The sequence below is a fragment of the Chiloscyllium punctatum genome, chromosome 5 (genome assembly GCF_047496795.1).
Source record: "Chiloscyllium punctatum isolate Juve2018m chromosome 5, sChiPun1.3, whole genome shotgun sequence".
Taxonomy (NCBI): Eukaryota; Metazoa; Chordata; class Chondrichthyes; order Orectolobiformes; family Hemiscylliidae; genus Chiloscyllium; species Chiloscyllium punctatum.
Genome location: NC_092743.1, coordinates 94,165,291 through 94,183,208, shown reverse-complemented (window position 1 = coordinate 94,183,208; position 17,918 = coordinate 94,165,291). Strand labels below are relative to the sequence as shown.

Below are 17,918 nucleotides of genomic sequence, written 5' to 3'. Positions count from 1 at the left end.
ACTAAACTAGTGGTTTGCCACATTAAACAAAGTCAGAAGTCATGTTTCAGGCAGCAAATTTACATGAGGACACAGCTCAGGAAAACAATCTGACTTCTTAAGTACTTCTCGAGTCAATTTTGTAAAATCCTGAACATGTGGTAGTTTTATAATGCTAATTGATTTAAAAAAAACCCTGCTGGTTTAAAGCCTGGATCTTGGTTCAAGCTATCCCATGAACAGTAAATCAGAAAATATGGAAAATCTTCTGAAGAGTCGTATTGGACTGAATGTTCACTCTGTTTCTCTCTTCACAGATGCTGCCAGCCCACTTGGGTTTTTCCAGCAATTTTTCTTTTTATTCCAGATTTCAGTATTTGCAATATTTTATTTTTTATTATGGGAAAGTTTCGTGCTTGACTCTTTCTTACATTGCTATGTACTTGTGTTTAAAGGGATCTTGAGGACCATTTGATGGAAGTGACATTGGGCTCACATTGTACATCTAGCTTAAAATGCAAAATAAGTAACTGAATGGAGCCTTAATAGCATGTACATTTTTGTCATTAGGTTCAAATAAGTTGCAATGGTCTAAAGCAAAATGAAAGATATGTATTCTGCTGTAAATCATGATCCCCCTCATGCATTTAAGATTTTGGTAATAAAAGTGACTGTGCCTCTATGAAAGAAAATGTTTTGGTTGGTTAAGTACTAAATATGTCTAAAATAGGAAAAATACTCATTAAAAGTGCCTGAGGTAAGTATTTTTCAGAGAGTTGAAACAAAATATATCTTGTGTACCTCTTCAGAGTTAAGCTAATAGGTAAATTTTATTTCTGTGGACAGATTCTGATAACAAAGCAGCGCCAACTTGTCTGAATTTGTAATCTATAGTAAAAATTGTATCCAAAGTTGATGGTCTACAATTAATTGAATGTCATATTGGATAAACGTCTTGAAATATGTTGTTGATGCAATGATTGTCTTTCCTTGGAGTGGATATGAGAGTCTGCATTGCAAAGAAGCCAAAAGAGGAGGCATGATATTTGCTGAGTTACTTGCTTCTTTATTATAGGGATTTGAGGAACAAAACACGACTGTGCAGCACAAGTCAAGAAAACACTGATTAGCTGGTTTCTTACATTAAAAGCAGCTGAACCTGATTAACTTGTATGAGACTGTCTTTAGTACAGATAATGCAGCTGTGCAGAGGTAATGAATAAATAACTTCTGCTACTGCAGTCTCACACATATGCTGGATTGCCAAATGCATTATGGAATGGAAAGTAAGCAAATTGGGGGACTTTGCCAAATCAGAATGGTGTTGGAAGTGCAGTATTTTATCCTCCATAGTTCTTTAATAACTATGGGTAAAATCGATGAGCTGTTTGATGAACCTTTTTGAGATAAACTGCATTGATTAGATGACTGACTCAAGTCGCACAGCTTGTTATCTGTTGATAGTCAATGTTATGTTCATATTTAAGCAGCAAAAACATAGAGTTGAAATGTGAGAACTGACTTCTTATGCAATATTTTAAAATAGTACAGATAGCATCAAAGGTAATTTGTAATTTTTAAATATTTCAAAGTAAATGAACGGAGAAATAAAATGCTTTTTCAGCTAAATATTTAAACATAGTCTTAAGGAAAATCATCAAATAATTGTCATTTTAAAAGCAACAAATTTTCATGCTGGTTCCTGTAAAGAAATCATGTTGAATGTTTAATATTTTCATTTTGTGATTTCAATAGCGAAAGTAATATGAGAAGGGAAACATTTGTGCCAGTGCATAGTTCTCTCGCCTCTGGCGCCCTAGTTCAAAGTCATACCAGGGTAATGGAATGAAACATTAATTTCTGTGATCTTGTAAATAACATAAGATTGAGCACTTCAAACTAGGTTACTGGAGACTAAAAGTTCAAGGATAATCATGCATATATTTCAAAATGAATTGACAATCTTGGGCTTTAAGTAAGCTGATTTATGAAAAGGGGATAGGGCCAATAGTTGTTTTTAAAGATTCTGACTTACTAAGGTTTTCCTCCGAGCATATGCTATGCTATAAAATGTTTGGTAATCCAGTATTTATGATGCCACTATAACTGAGTTATTTATATGTTGTTTCTCAAAAGTAAAGCAACCTCTACTAAAATATCTCGAGGGATGGTTACTTTTTGCAATTAGAAACAAATGATGTTGTGGAATTATGCTCTTCTGCCTTTGACCTGCAATCTTCAACAATAATAATGGGTGCAAAATATTAAAAGGCTGTTTTGTTCCAACATCTAACAATTCAAATCTTTTATAAAGCATGTAAAATAACCTGACTTTTTCCGAAGTACCAACCATATTATGTAACAGTGCTTTAACAAAGTGGCTTTTAAATGATCATAAATATTCAGAAAAAACTTACCAGAATGTTGCCAGAGTTGGAGGGTTTGAGCCATAAGGAGAGGCTGAATAGGCTGTGGTTATTTTCCCTGGAGTGTCAGAGGATGAAGGGTGACTTATAGAGGTTGATAAAATCATGAGGTTAAAAATCACACAACACCAGGTTATAGTCCAACAGATTTAATTGGAAGCACACTAGCTTTCGGAGCGACGCTCCTTCATCAGGTGATTGTGGAGGGCTCGATCATAACACAGAATTTATCGCAAAAATTCTGTGTTACGATCGAGCCCTCCACAATCACCTGATGAAGGAGCGTCGCTCCGAAAGCTAGTGTGCTTCCAATTAAACCTGTTGGACTATAACCTGGTGTTGTGTGATTTTTAACTTTGTACACCCCAGTCCAACACCGGCATCTCCAAATCAAAATCATGAGGGGTATGGATAGGGTAAATGGACAAAGTCTTTTTCTCTGGAAGAGAGGAGTCCAAAGCTAGAGGGCATAGGTTTAAGGTTAGAGGGGAAAAGGGCACTAAAAGGTAACTTTCACGCAGAGGGTAGTATGTGAAATGAACTGCCAGAGGAAGTGGTGGAGGCTGGTACACTTGACATTTGAAAGGCATCTGGATGGGTAAGTGTATAGGAAAGGTTGAGTTAGATATGGGCCAAATGCTGGCAAATAGGATTAGATTAATTTAGAATATCTGGTCGGCATGGATGAGTTGAACTGAAGGGTCTGACTCTGTGCTGTATAGCTCTATGACTCTATTTCACAATGTTAAAAATAGAAAAAATGAAGAGCGGGTTTTGGCTATCTGAGAATGTGAACAAAAAAAGTGACAGGCATAAATGCTCATTATATTTTTAAAAAAAGAGACTTAAATATGCACCTGAAGTGCCACTGGATGAGATCATGATTAAGGCTCTGCCTTCTCACATTTACCTCTCTCCTGAGGGATGGTGACCCTCCAGTTAAACTCACCAGCATGCACACGCACACACACTCTTGTGTGTCGCGCTCTCTCTCTCTCTCTCTCTTCCCCTCAACCCCCAACGCTTGCGTGTGCACATGCACACTCTCCTGCTCTGCCTTGCACTCTCTCTCTTCCTCCCTCCACATCCAAATGGACCTCTGGGCATATGACAGCTTCTGCTTTCATTTGTAGATCAAGAACTGGCAGTGGGATAAGGCTGTATAGCTCATTTTTGTCTTGCTGGTGCAGACTGACCATATTTTTGGAATTCCCTTCCTCCGAAGACAATGGATGCAGAATCTTTAAATATTTTTAAGGCAGCAGTAGATTTTAACGAAGGGGAAGAAAAATTATCCTGGGTATGCAGGAATGGAGAGCTGAAGTTAAAATCAGATCAGCAATGATAGGAGAGCAGGCTGGAAGGGCTGTTGTTCTTGTTTGTATGTTCTTAGGCATACAGAATCAAAATACATTGATCTGTGCTGTAGATTTTCTGTGTTTCTGGGATGAGAACTTTCCATCTTTTGGCAGAATTCTGGCTTTTTGATAATGGAAATTAACTCGTGGAAATGTTTTTCAAACCACCTAATTTCTTTTCCATAAGTCTTTGCTTCACTTTGTGTATATGTGATCTTGCAAGATCATCTTCTGTTGTTAAGTATGAACTTCATCTTGTATTATGTGCACTTCTGCCATGAATGCTGAAATACTGAGGTTCATTGGTGATTTAGAGTCATAGAGATGTACAGCACGGAAACTGACCCTTCGGTCCAACTCGTCCATGCTGACCTGGGGCAAATGCTTTGCTCCACAGTCTTGAAGATAGTGGAAGTAATTAGAAGGAAATGTAATGGTACCTTCCACTTGAAATCAAATACTTCCACTCATATGAAAAAACTTTTGAAGCATTTGTATTTCACTTCAGATCTGATAAAGTACACTAGTTTTCTAATCCCTCACCGAGCAGTGACTGCTGCTTTACACTGTAATGTTTTTTTAAATTCGTGGGATAAGAGCCTTGCGTGCTGGCCAGCATTTATTGCCTGTCCCTAGTTGCCCTTGAGAAGGTGATGGTGAGCTGCTTTCTTGATTTGCTGCAGTTCACATTCTATGGGTTGACCCATAACACCCTAAGGGAAGGAATTTCAGGATTTTGACCAGCAACAAAGAAGGAACGACAATATATATATTTTCAAATCAGGATGGTGAGTGGCTTGGAGCGGAACTTGCAGGTGGTCTGTTTCCATATATCAGCTGCCCTTGTCCTTCTAGATGGAAGTGTTCTTGGGCTTGAAAAGTGCTGTCTGAGGATCTTTGGTGAATTTCTACGGTGTATCTTGTAGATACTCAATAGCAGCGGTGTGTAAAGTCAGTGTTGGAGAGAGTGGATGTTTGAAGATGTGCTGCTAATCAAGTGGGCTGCTTTGTCTTGGATGTTGGCAAGCTTCTTGAGTTTTACTGGAGTTTTGCCATCAAGACAAGTGTGGAGTACTCCATCACACTCTTGACATGTGCCTTGTTGATGATGGACAGGTTTTGGGGATTCAGGAGGTGAATTACTTGCACAGTATTCCTAGCCTGTGATCTGCTGTTGTAGCCACTGTGTTTATGTGGTGAGTCCAGTTGATTTTCTGGTCAATAGTAACCCCCAGGATGTTGATGGTGGGGAATTCAGTGATGATAACACCATTGAATGTAAGGGACAATGGTTGAATTGTTTCTTGTGGGAGATGGTTATTGCCTGGCTTTGTGTGGCACAAATGTTACTTGGCAGTTGTCAGCCAAAGCCTGGATATTGTTCAGATGTTGTTGCATTTGAACAGGGACTACTTCAGTATCTGAGTCATGAATGTGGCTGAACATTGTGCAATCAGCAGTGAACAGCTTTATCTCTAACCTTATAATAGAGGAAAGGTCATTGATAAAGCAGCTGAAGATGGTTGGAGCCAGGAGGAACTCCTGCAGAGATGTCCTAAAGCTGAGATGGCAGACCTCCAACAACCACAACCATCTTCCTCAGTGCCAGGTATGAGTGTAACCAGTGGGGAATTTGCCATTGATTCCAGTTTTGCAAGGGTTTCTTGGTGCCACACTCTGTTGAATCACTTCTTGATGTCAAGTATTATCACTCTCACCTTTGGAATTCTGTTCGTTTGTCCATGTTTGAGCCAAGGCTGTAATGAGGTCAGATGCTGTGAACCTGGTGGAACCCAACTAGGTGTCATTGAGCAGATTACTGTTGCGCAGGTGATGCTTGATAGCACTCCCATCAGTTTACTGATGATCGAGAGTAGACTGATGGACAGTTTTCTGCATTGTTGGGTAAACGTCAATGTTGACTAGAAGAACTTGGCTCAGGGAGCAGCAAGGTCTGAAACATAAGTCTTCAGGACTATTGCTGGAATGTTATCACAGCCCATAGCCTTTGTATTATCCAGTTATTCTAATTGTTTCTTAGAGTGACTTGAATTGGATGAAGATTTGTATCTTGGCACTTTTGGCTGCAAATACTTCAGCTGTATCTTTTTTACTGATGTGTTGAGCTGTTTAGGATGAGGATATTTGTGAAGCCACAGCCTCCAGTGAGTTGTTTAACTGTCTACCACAATTCATGACTGGAGGTGGCAAGACTGCAGAGCTTAGATCTGGTCTATTGATTGTGAGATTGCTTAGTTCTGTTTAACACTTGCTGCTTATGCTATTTGGCATGCACATAGTCCTGTTTGGTAGCTTCGCCGTGTTGACATCTCTTTGTTTTAATGAATCTTGGTGCAGCTCATGGCATGCTTTCCCTTACTCTCTATTAAAGTACCTGTTTGAGACAACTCAGGGAATCCCTAATGGACCCGACCTGTAAGCCTCTCTCGGTTTGTCCCGGAGATCGTACTTTGTGGCAGTCTGGAATGTAAAACTCTTACAGTTTAGTTTAATTGTTACCTTTATTTACCAATGACATCAATGTTACACAATAGATAGATACCTACAAGCCATGCTTGAGCTAAGGTTTTAAAACCATTCTCTTTGAGGCTATTCCCCTTATTGCTGCAAACAAGCTGTCCAAATTGGTACGGACATTACAAAAACACCACGTCCTTAATCAGATAATCAGCAATAAAATGGCAAAAGTTTGTAGAGGAAGAGAAACTAATTGACCGGTCTGAGCATGCTTGACTAATTAAGCTACATGCACATCAAAGTGGGAAACCCTGATCAAGCCAGGCCAAATGGCCAGTTGCCTTGGTTAGATAAGCTTCCCTTTTAACAGGACATCAGAATGAGAGACTGGTCTAAACAATGTGGAAAAGGTCATGAGGTAACCTCGCTCAACTAACATGCCGAGTGCCATTGTCCTACAATATGGCTTTATTTAAAAATCATCTTAGATTCCCAAAATGCAAGGTAAATTCATAGCATGCCTGGATTTTGAGCTCTCGGGAACAACACGCAAACATTTAATCCATGACAATCAAGTGTACACTCAAACCAGACCACCAAAGAGTTAATCTTTCCACCAGTTTCCTTCCTGTCTCCCCCCACTCACGTATGAGCATAGAATCATAGAGGTGTACAGTACGGAAATGGACCCTCGGTCCAACTCATCCATGCTGACCAGATATCCCAATCCAATCGAGTCCCACCTGCCAGCACCCATCCAAACACTTCCTATTCATGTACCCATCCAGATGCCTTTTAAATGTTGTAATTGTATCAGCCTCCACCACTTCAACTGGCAGCTCATTTCATACACGTACCACCCTCTGCTTTCTCCTGCTCCTCTGATGCTGTCTGACCTGCTGTGCTTTTCCAGCACCACACTGTTGACTCTGAAATGTGAACTTGCTTTCTGTCCATGATGCAGCCAGACCTGTTGAGTTTTTCCACTTTATATTTTTGTACCTGATATGTCTGCCTTAAAGAAGCAACAAACTTTTAAAAGGTGCTTGAGTAGAGATACATACAATAAAACTGCCTGACATCATTTCCATTGAGGTGTGAGAAGCTTATGAGGTATTTGGTTTCCAAGTTTAAGTTGCCCCTGTTTTGCTTAGCTTTATATTTTAGATCACTCTTCTTTCAATATTTTTACTTCATTTAATTTAAAATCCCCTGTACTTTCTTAGTTCTATGGTTGGAAAGAACTCCAGCCTCTCCATGCTTCAGATGGAGACTACCCAATCTGCACAGATCTCACTTTGCCCATGAACCAGAATCCACTTGTCCCATGCATATCTCTTTCAAGTCATAGAGCTGTACTGCATGGAAACTGATCCTTCGGTCCAACTCGTCCGTGCTTACAACATATCCTAAAGCTAGTCCCATTTGCTAGCATTTTGGCCATATCTCTCCAAACCTTTCCTGATCATATACTCATCCAGATGTCTTTTAAATGTTGCAGTTGTTCCTGCCTCCACCACTTCGTCTGACAGTTCCTTCCATACATGCACTACCCTCTGCATGAGAAAGTTGACCCTTAGGCCCCTTTTAAATCTTTCCTCTCTCACCTTAAACCTACACCATCTAGTTTTGGACTCTCCCAACTGGAAAAAGACCTTAGCTGTTCACCCTATCCACACCCTGCATGGTTTAATAATCCTCTATAAGGCCAGCACTCAGTTCTGTTATTCCAGGAAAAATAGCCGCAGTATATTCAGCCTGTCCTATAACTCAAACTCTCCAACTGTGGCAACATTCTTGTGAATATTTTCTGAATCTTTTCAAGTTTCACAGCATCCTTCCTATATCAGGGAGACCAGGATTGCATGCACTTTTCCAAAAGTGGCCTAACCAATGTCCTGTACAGTTACAACATGATCTTCCAAATCTATACTCCGTACACTGACCAATAAAAGCAAGTATACTAAAAACGTTCTTCACTATCCTGACGACCTGGGCTTCACTTTCAAGGAACTATTAGTCTGTACTCCAAGATTTCTTTGTTCAGCAACATTCCCCAGGATCTTACCATTAACTGTGTAAGTCCAGCCCTGATTTGCCTTTCCAAAATGCAGCACCTCTCATTTATCTAAATTAAACTCCATCTGCCACTGCTCGGACCACTGGTCCATCCGATCAAGATCCCATCGCACTCTGAAGTAACCTTTGCTGTCCAATTGTGATGTCATCTGAAAACTTACTCACCATAGCTCCTAAGTTCAGATCCAAATTATTTATATAAAACGCTTCGGCGAAAACAGCATAATTTGTCTTTCCCTTTCTTCCCATAGTTTCCTGAAACGTATAATATTATGAGATTATATGTTACCATATACAGTGGGGGAAAAGAAACAAGCAATTTGTTGATCCCTGCTAAAACGTGTAAGTATGTACAGATGACAGGATTTCCACAGGGAGTACATAAGTAATGGTTTTAAGGGATAGACCAGATTTGCTCCCAAGCACTGCAACTGTGCTTCAGATTCCAGTGATTGCTTAGAAGGTCCTTTAAGATCTGCTGAGAAAGAAAAGTTAAATTACATTTTCTACATAACAAAATAAACAAAGACTGTGAGTGTATTTGCAGTTCAATTCATGCTTCTACCTTTTGTTTTGTGTGTATGACATTTGCTGTGAAATATTCTATTAGATCTCCATGAGTTGAATGTTCACAGAATAATGTAGCACAGAAAGTTATTCAGTTCATGGAGTCAACACTGATATTTATTTTGACACGATTTGCATGACATGATCCTACTCACTCCCTGTGCCTTTTAATATTCCTTTCTCCATCTCAATCAAATATCTAATTCCCTCCTAATGTAATTTATGCACTCCTGATTCAACAGTACTTGTAAATTTATTAAATAGGGAATTTTGCAGTCCAATTGCACTTTGTGCAATCATGCTTAGCTACAAACCTGCTTCATCCCAAATTGCTGTTCTCCAGACAAGGCTTGTCATTCAGAGGTGAATTCTTGCTACCTCAACTTTCCAAAGCACTTTAAGTGAATTAAATGTTTGCAGTTTAAGCCTTAGTGGTTAAAAAAGCCAGATCTTAATTACTCATGAATGCAATCCTAATTTATTGTTGTTTGTTTGCTAGCTGCTGCAGAAGATATAAGCAACATGGAAAAACTGATGCTGGATTATGTTTCTATGGACCAAGAGCTTGAGCAATTTGTACAGGCTGTAGATGAAGTCACACACCAGGTAAGAGATCAAATTTGATAATGCATTTATATTTCATTACTTCTGCAAGCAATATGGCTGTATTGATTAGGGTTTCTGGCGCTCGTGAAATCTGCCTGATTTTAATATGGCTGGCAAGATAGGATTGCCATTTCCTGATTTTGTTGTTCTTATCCAGTTGCAGCCAGAAAATCATCTGCAACAGCTTCTCTTCTTACTCCCACACTGTTCCCTCTCAAGTCTCAAGGGTCTGCAATATTGGATTCAGTAATGAGTAATGAATCACATATAATTAACAACCTAATTGTGCTTGACCATTTATCAAATAATGAACTTAACATGATCAAGTTCAGTGTAATGATTGACAGTGAAAAGCATGAATCAGCTTCAAGAGTATTAGACATAGATAAAGGCTTAACAATGAGCTAAGAAATCTGATAATGGGTAAAACTGCCAGAAAACACTGGAGGATGTTTAAAGAAACATTTAACACAATATAAAGCCAGTTTATACCCTTAGAGGGAAAAGCTCCACTACACAGGAAAAACACCAGGGGCCATTAAAGGGATAAGAGACAGCACAAAGCTAAAAGAAAAGGCTTGTAAAAATATAAAACAAGAACACAGATCCAGCTGAAAAGATGCAAAGACCAGCAAATGGCCACAAAGCAGCTTTATAAGAGGTACTAAAAGGGATTATGAAAGGAAAGTTGCCAGGAACAGCAAAATCATGAAGAAATTGGGAAGCAAGGAATGAGATTGCTGCATCTCTGGTGATGGTCTTTGCATCCTCACTTTCTGAATGATTGGAGGGAGGTGACTGTTGTTCCTCTGTTCAAGAAAGAGAATAGGGAAATCCCTGGGAATGACAGACCAGTCAGTCTTATGTCTGTGGTAAACAAGGTACTGGAAAGGACTCTGAGAGATAGGATTTATGACTATTTGGAAAAATATTGTTTGATTAAGGATAGTCAGCAAGGCTTTGTGAGGGCCAGGTCATGCCTCACAAGCCTTAATGAATTCTCTGAGGATGTGATAGGACAAGTTGAAGGAGGTTGAGCAGTGGATGTAGTCTGTTATGGATTTTAGTGACGCATTTGGTAAAGTTCCCCACGGTAGGCTCATTTAGAAAGTTAGGAGGTACGGCTTACAGGGAAATTTGGCTGTCTGGATACAGAATTGGCTGGCCGAAAGAAGACAGCAAGTGGTAGGGGATGGAAAGTAATCCATCCGGAGGTTGGTGACCAATGGTGTCCCACAGGGATCTGTTCTTGGGCCTCTGCTCTTTGTAGGTTTTACAAATGACTTGGATGAAGAAGTGGAAGGATGGGTTATTAAGTTTGCCAGTGACAAAAAGGTTGGTGGTGTTGTAGATAATGTTGACGGCTTTTGCAGGCTACAACTAGACATTGACAGGATGCAGAGCTGGGATGAGAAGTGGCAGATGGAGTTCAGCCTGGATAAATGTGAAGTGATTTATTCTGGAAGGTCGAATTTGAATGCTGAATACAGGGTTAAAGACAGGATTCTTGGCAGTGTGAATGAACAGTGGGATCTTGGGGTCTATGTACATAGATCTCTCAAAGTTGCCACCCAAGTTGATAAGGTAGTTAGGAAGGCGTATTGTGTTTTGGCTTTCATTAGCAGGGGGATTGGGTTTAAGAGCCGCGAGGTTTTGCTGTAGCTCTATAAAATCCTGGTGAGACCACACTTGGAATATTTTGTCCAGTTTTGGTCATCTCATTATAGGAAGGATGTAGATGCTTTAGAGAGTGTGTAGAGGAGATTTACCTCGATGCTGCCTAGATCGGGGGGCTTGTCCAATGAAGAGAGGTTGAGTGAGCTAGGATTTTTCACACTGGAGAGAAGAAAGAAGAGAGGTGATTTGACAGAGCTGTGCAAGGTAACAAGAGGCATAGATAGAGTAGATAACTAGAGACCCTTCCCCCAGGCAGAAATGGCTGTCACGAGAGGTCTTAATTTTAAGGTAATTGGAGGAAGGTACAAGAGAGATGTCAGAGGTAGGTTTTTTACGCAGAAAGTGGTGAGTGCATGGAATGCATTGCCAGCGGTGGTAGTAGAGTCCTAGACATTAGGACATTTAAGTGACTGCTGGACAAGCACAAGGATGGCAGTAAATTGAGGGGTTGAGTAGATGTGATCTTAAATTAAGATAAATGCTTGGCACAACATCGTGGGCTGAAGGGCCTGTACTGTTCTATGTTCTACTAAATTTTATATTTATATGAAGGGAAAGCAGGTGATCAGGAGTAATGTTGACCCATTAAAGACTGAAAGTAGAGATATTGTCAGTGACTATGGAGAAATGGCAGACATGTTGAATAATTATTTTGCCTCAGCATTACAGTAGAAAAGGAAGATAGCTTGCTGCAACTTTTGAGGAAACTAATAGTTCGGGAACAAGCACTTGAGTACGAGTCACATAAGTGAAACATCGGTCATGAGGAAATTACAGGAATTCATGAATGTCAAAATCCCCAGAGCCCTACTGTTTCCAACCGAGAATGTTAAAGGAAGGAGGGGAGCATATTGTAGTTAGCTTAATTGTAATCTTTCAGAGTTCCCTAAATACAGCAGGCATCCCTCTGGATTGTAAATTTGTGCACGTCACTCCCCTTTTTAAAAAGGCTGAAAGAGGAAATACAGGGAATTACAAACTTACATCTGAGGTAGGGAAATTATTGGAGTCTATAATCAAGGATGGGAAAATTTTCAGTTAATCAGGGAAAGACAACATACATTTGTGACAGGATGCAAACCTCATTGAAGTTTTTGTAGAGGTGACTAAGTTGGTGGATGGGGAATGTCTATGGATGTTGACTATATGGACTTCTGGAAGGCATCTGATAAAGTCGCATGGTAGAAAGGGAGGCAAGAGAGGAGGGGGACTGGTGTTCTTGATGAAGGAAAGCATTACTCCTGTAATTAGTGAGGATATTTCTGAGGGATCATCCAGTGAAACTAAATGGATAGAAATTAGAAATAAGAAGGATGATAACCTTGATGGGATTATACTACAAGCCCCACAACGGAAAGGAATTGAGCAGCAAACATGTAGATGGATCTCCGATATATTTAAGGATAATAGGGTTGTCGTAATAGGAGTTTTAATTTTCTAAACATTGTTTGGGACTGCCATAGTATTAAAGGTTGGATGGTGAGGAATTTGTTAAAAGTATTCAGGAAAATTTTCTTCATCAGTGTGGAATACAGGGAGAACTAATCATTTGGATACAGAACTGGCTCGAAGGTAGAAGACAGAGGATGGTGTTGGAGGGTTGCTTCTCAGACTGGAGGCCTATGACCAGCAGTGTGCCACAAGGATCGGTGCTGGCTCCACTGCTTTTTGTCATTTACATAAATGATTTGGATATGAACATAGGAGGTATAGTTGGTAAGTTTGCAGATGACACCAAAATTGGAGGTGTAGTGGACAGCAAAGAAGGTTACCTCAGAATACAATGAGACCTTGATCAGATGGACCAATGGGCTGATGAGTGGCAGATGGAGTTTAATTTAGATAAATGCGAGATGCTACATTTTGGAAAAGCAAACAGGGCAGGACTTAGAGTCATAGAGATGTACAGCACGGAGACAGACCCTTCAGTCCAACATGTCCATGCCAACCAGATACCCACCCCAATCTAGTCCCACCTGCGAGCACCTGGCCCATATCCCTCCAAACCCTTCCTATTCATGTGCCCATCCAGATGTCTTTTAAATGTTGCAATAGTACTAGCCTCCACCACTTCCTTTGGCAGCCCATTCCACACATGAACCACCCCTTTACCTGAAGATGTTGCCCCTAAAGTCTCTTTTATATCTTTCCCACCCTAAACCTATGCCCTCTAATTATGCACTCCCCCACCCCAGGGAAAGTAACTTGTCTGTACCCTATTAATGTCACTCATTACTTTATAAGCCTCTGTAAGGTAACCTCATCCTCCGATGCTCCAGGGAAAAGAGCCTCAGCCTATTCAACATCTCCCTGTAGCTCAAATTCTCCAACCCTGGCAACATCCTTGTAAATCTTTTCTGAACCTTTTCAAGTTTCACAACATCTTTCCATTAGGAAGGAGACCAGAATTGCACGCAATATTCCAAAAAGTGGCCTAACCAACATCCTGTACAACCACAACATGACCTCCCAACTCCTATATTCAATTCTCTGTCCAGTAAAGGAAAGCATACCAAAAGCTGCCTTCACTATCCTATCTACCTGCGACTTACTTTCAAGCAGCTATGAACCTGCACTCCAAGGTCTCTTTCTTCAGCAACACTCCCTAGGACCTTAGCATTAAGTGTATAAGTCCTGCTAAATTGGAGTCCATTACACTTACAATTTTGGCGTCATCTGCAAACTTACTAACTATACCTCCTCTGTTCAAGTGGTAAGGTCCTGGGGAATGTTGCTAAACAAAGAGACCTTGGAGTGCAGGTTCATCACTCGAAAGTAGAGTCACAGGTAGATAGGATAGTGAAGAAGGCGGCATTTGGTATGCTTTCCTTCATTGGACAGAGTATTGAATGCAGGAGTTGGGAGATCATGTTGCAGCTGTTCAGGACATTGGTTAGACCACTTTTGGAATATTGTGTGCAATTTTGGTCTCCTTCCTGTCGGAAAGATGTTATGAAACTTGAAAGGGTTCAGAAAAGATTTATAAGAATGTTGCTAGGTTTGGAGGATTTGAGGTATCGGGAGAGGTTGAATAGGCTAGGGCTGTTTTCTCTGAAGTGTTGGAGGCTTATAAAATCATGAGGGGCATGGATAGGATAAATAGACAAGGTCTTTTCCCTGGGGTGGAGAGTCCAGCACTCGAGGGCATAGGTTTAGGGTGAGAGGAGAGAGATACAAAAGAGATCTAAGGGGCAACGTTTTCACGCAGAGAATGGTACGTGTATGGAATGTGCTGCCAGAGGTAGTGTGGAGGCTGGTGCAATTACAACAGTTAAAAGACTCCTGGATGGGTATATGAATAGGATGGGTTTAGGGGGATATGGGCTAGGTGCTGGCAGATGGGACTAGATTAGGTTAGGATATCTGGTCGGCAAAGATGAGTTGGACTGAAGGGTCTGTCTCCATGCTGTACATCTCTATGTCTCTATGTAAATCTACCTCCTAGACAAGAAGCAAAACCAGACCTCTTGGGAAATAAGGCTAGGCAAATGACTGAAGCGTTGTAGGGGAACACTTTGGACATAGTGATCATAATTCTATTATTTTTAAAAGTTATGGAAATGAGCCTTCCATACAAGTTGAAGTTCTTAATTGCAGTAAGGCAAATTTTAATGGTGTGAGACGAGAACTTTCAAAAGTTGTTTGGAGTAGACTGTTCACTTGTAAAGGGACAACTGATGAGTCAGAGATTTTGAAAAGTGTGGTAATGAGAGTTAAAGACAATATGTTTTTGTTGGAGATTCTACAAGTACATTAAAAGCAAAAGAGCAACTAGGAAGTGAATAGAGCCCCTCAAAAATCAACAAGGTTGTCTATGTGTTGAACCTCAGGAAATGGGAGAGATACTAAATGAATATTTCGTGTCAGTTTTAACTATAGAGAAAGAAATGGAGGCTGAAGAATCCAGGCAAATAAATATTGATATTTACAGAAGAGGAAGTTCTGAAGGTCTTAGAAAGCATTAAGGTGAATAACTATCCAACATCTAATCAAGTGTGTCCCAGGGTGTTGTGGGGAGTTAGGGAAGAAATTGTGGGGCCCTTTGCAGAAATATTTGTATCATCTATAACCACAGTGAGATGCCAGGGGTGACTAATGTTATACCTTTATTTAAGAAGAGCTCTTAGAAGAAGCCTGGAGCCTATAGATCTCCGGACCTGACATTGGTGGTGGGTAAGTTTAGATTAGATTAGATTCCCTACAGTGTGGAAACAGGCCCTTTGGCCCAACCAGTCCACACCAACCCTCCGAAGGGTAACCCACCTAGACCCATTTCCCTCTAACTAATGCACCTAGCACTATGGACAATTTAGCATAGCCAATTCACCTGACCACATTTGGACTGTGGGAGGAAACCGGAACACCTGGAGGAAACCCACACAGAAACTGGGAGAATGTGCAAACTCCACACAATCACCTGAGGCTGGAATTGAACCTGGGACCCTGTTGCTGTGAGGCAACAGTGCTAACCACCGAGCCACCGTGCTGCCTGTTGTTGAAGGTTATTCTGAAAGATCGGATTTACATGCATTTGGAGAGGCAAGGACTGATTAAGGAGAGTCAGCATGGTTTGTGTGAGCAAAATCGTTTCTCACAAACTTGATTGAGTTTCTTGAGGAAGTGACCAAAAGGATTGATGAGGACAGAGTGGTTTACATTGTTTACATGTACTTTAGTAAAGGTTCTGCATGGTAGCCTAATTAGTAGAGTTGGATCACATGGAATTCAATTTGAACTTGCCATTTAGATCCAAAATTGGCTTGACAGGAGGAGACAGAAAGTGGGGGTGGAGGGTTTTTTGTACCAAAGGCTTGTGACCAGTGGTGTTCCACAGGGATTGATGCAGAGATCCACTTTTGTTTGTCCTTTATATAAATGATTTGGATGAGAATGTAGGAAGCATGGTTCATAAGTTTGCAGATGACATCAGAATTGGTGGTATAGTGGACAGTGAAGAAGGTTATCTCAGATTAAAAAGAGATTTTGATCAATTGGGTCAATGGGCACATGGAGTTTAATTTGAATAAATGCGAGGTATTGCATTGTGGTAAAACATACAAGGGCAGGGCATGTATAATTAATGGCAGAGCTTTGGGTAGTGTTGTAGAACAGAGAAACCCAAGGTTTCAGGTACATTCTTTGAAATTTGCATCACAGCCAAATAGGGTGTTTAAAAAGGATGCTGATATACTGATTGAATACGCAAATGTGTGGCAGATAGAGTTCAATATAAGCAAGAGTAAGAATTTGGACAGAAGAAAGATAGGGTCAGGGTACTTTCTTATGGTATCATGTCCAAAGAGACTTCAGGTATGTAGATTTTTAAAATGTTACAAATGTTCAAAAAATAATCAAAAAAGCTAATGGAATGCTGGTGTTTATGTCTAGAGGAGTGAAGTGCAAGGATGCAGAAGTTATGCTGCATTTATACAAAGTTGTTTGACTCCACTCTGAGTACTTTGAGCAGATCTGGGCACCAAACATTAGGAAGGATCATTGGTCTTTAAGGGAATACAGAGCAACTTTACAAGAATGCTACCTGAACGTTAGGGGTTCGTTTATGAGGGGTGGTAATGCAAATAAAGCATGTTTTCTCAAGGATTTAGAAGGCTTAGGGGTGATCTATTGCTTCAATACGAAAAGGCAGAGTAGAGAAATATAAACTATTTTCACAAGTTGAGGATTATAGAATTAGGCAGCATAGTCTGAGAATTAGGGCCAGACTGTTCAGACAGATGTTCGGAAGCCCTGCTACACACAAAGGGTGGTGGATATTTCAAACTTGTTTCCACAATTGCAGTAGATACTGAATCAGTTGTTAATTTTAAATCCTAGATTGATAAACATCTGTTAAGCAAAGGTATTAAGGCATACGAGTCAAGGGAAGATTTATGGAATTAGACCACAGATCAGGCAAGGCAGTATTCGAGGGGCAGGAGAATCGGTGTTTCAGATATAAGCCCTTCATCAGGAATGAGGCTTGTGTGTTAGGGCTGAGAGATAAATGGAAGGGAGGTGGGGTTGGGGGAGGTAGCTGGGAAAGCGATAGGTGGATGAAGGTGAGGGAGAAGGTGATAGGTCAGAGGGGGCAATGATGGATGGGTCCGGAGGGTGGTGCCGAGTTGGAGGTTTGGGACTTTAAGCTTTTGCTTTTCACCTTAAAATTAAAACCCTCCCTCATATTATCCCAGTCCCAAGCCTCCAACTCGGCACCGCCCTCCGGACCCGTCCATCACTGCCACCCTACCATCTTCTCCCTCACCTTCATCCACCTATCGCTTTCCCAGCAACCTCCCCTCAACCCCATCCCTCTCCCATTTATCACTCAGCCTCGACCCACAAGCCTCATTCCTGATGAAGGACTTATACCTGAAACGTCGATTCTCCTGCCTCTTGGATGTTGCCTTATCTGTTGTGCTTTTCCCGCACTACACTCTTGTCTCTGGTCTCCAGCATCTGCAGTCCTCACTTTCTCCTTGACCACAGATCAGCCATGGTCTCATTGAATGGTGGAACAGGCTTGAGGGGTTGGCTGAATGCCCGAATCCTGTTCCTCATTTGTCCTTAGTCCTCACTTCATTCATGCTGCTGCTGCTTCTTGGTGATTTCATTTTTTAAAAAAATAGCAATGTCAGGTTCCACATTGTATGTTGGCAAAGCTCACATCTACCACTCCACCATCTGTTTCAAGCTTCCACTATCTTTAATTTGTCATGGTACTTGTCCAGCATCCTGTCCTGAATATATA

The 17,918-nt window shown here is 40.8% G+C and overlaps 1 protein-coding gene across 4 annotated transcripts in view; it reads left to right on the top strand.

Annotated features, from left to right (window-relative positions):
• The window catches only part of nsmce2 (NSE2 (MMS21) homolog, SMC5-SMC6 complex SUMO ligase), a 179,656-nt gene that overhangs the window by 39,505 nt on the left and 122,233 nt on the right, over positions 1-17,918 (top strand). For all 4 annotated transcript variants that reach the window (XM_072570779.1, XM_072570782.1, XM_072570783.1 and 1 more), the window contains exon 3: positions 9,387-9,493. In XM_072570779.1, the coding sequence (XP_072426880.1) occupies positions 9,387-9,493 (107 nt within the window). The remainder of the gene's footprint in view (positions 1-9,386; positions 9,494-17,918) is intronic.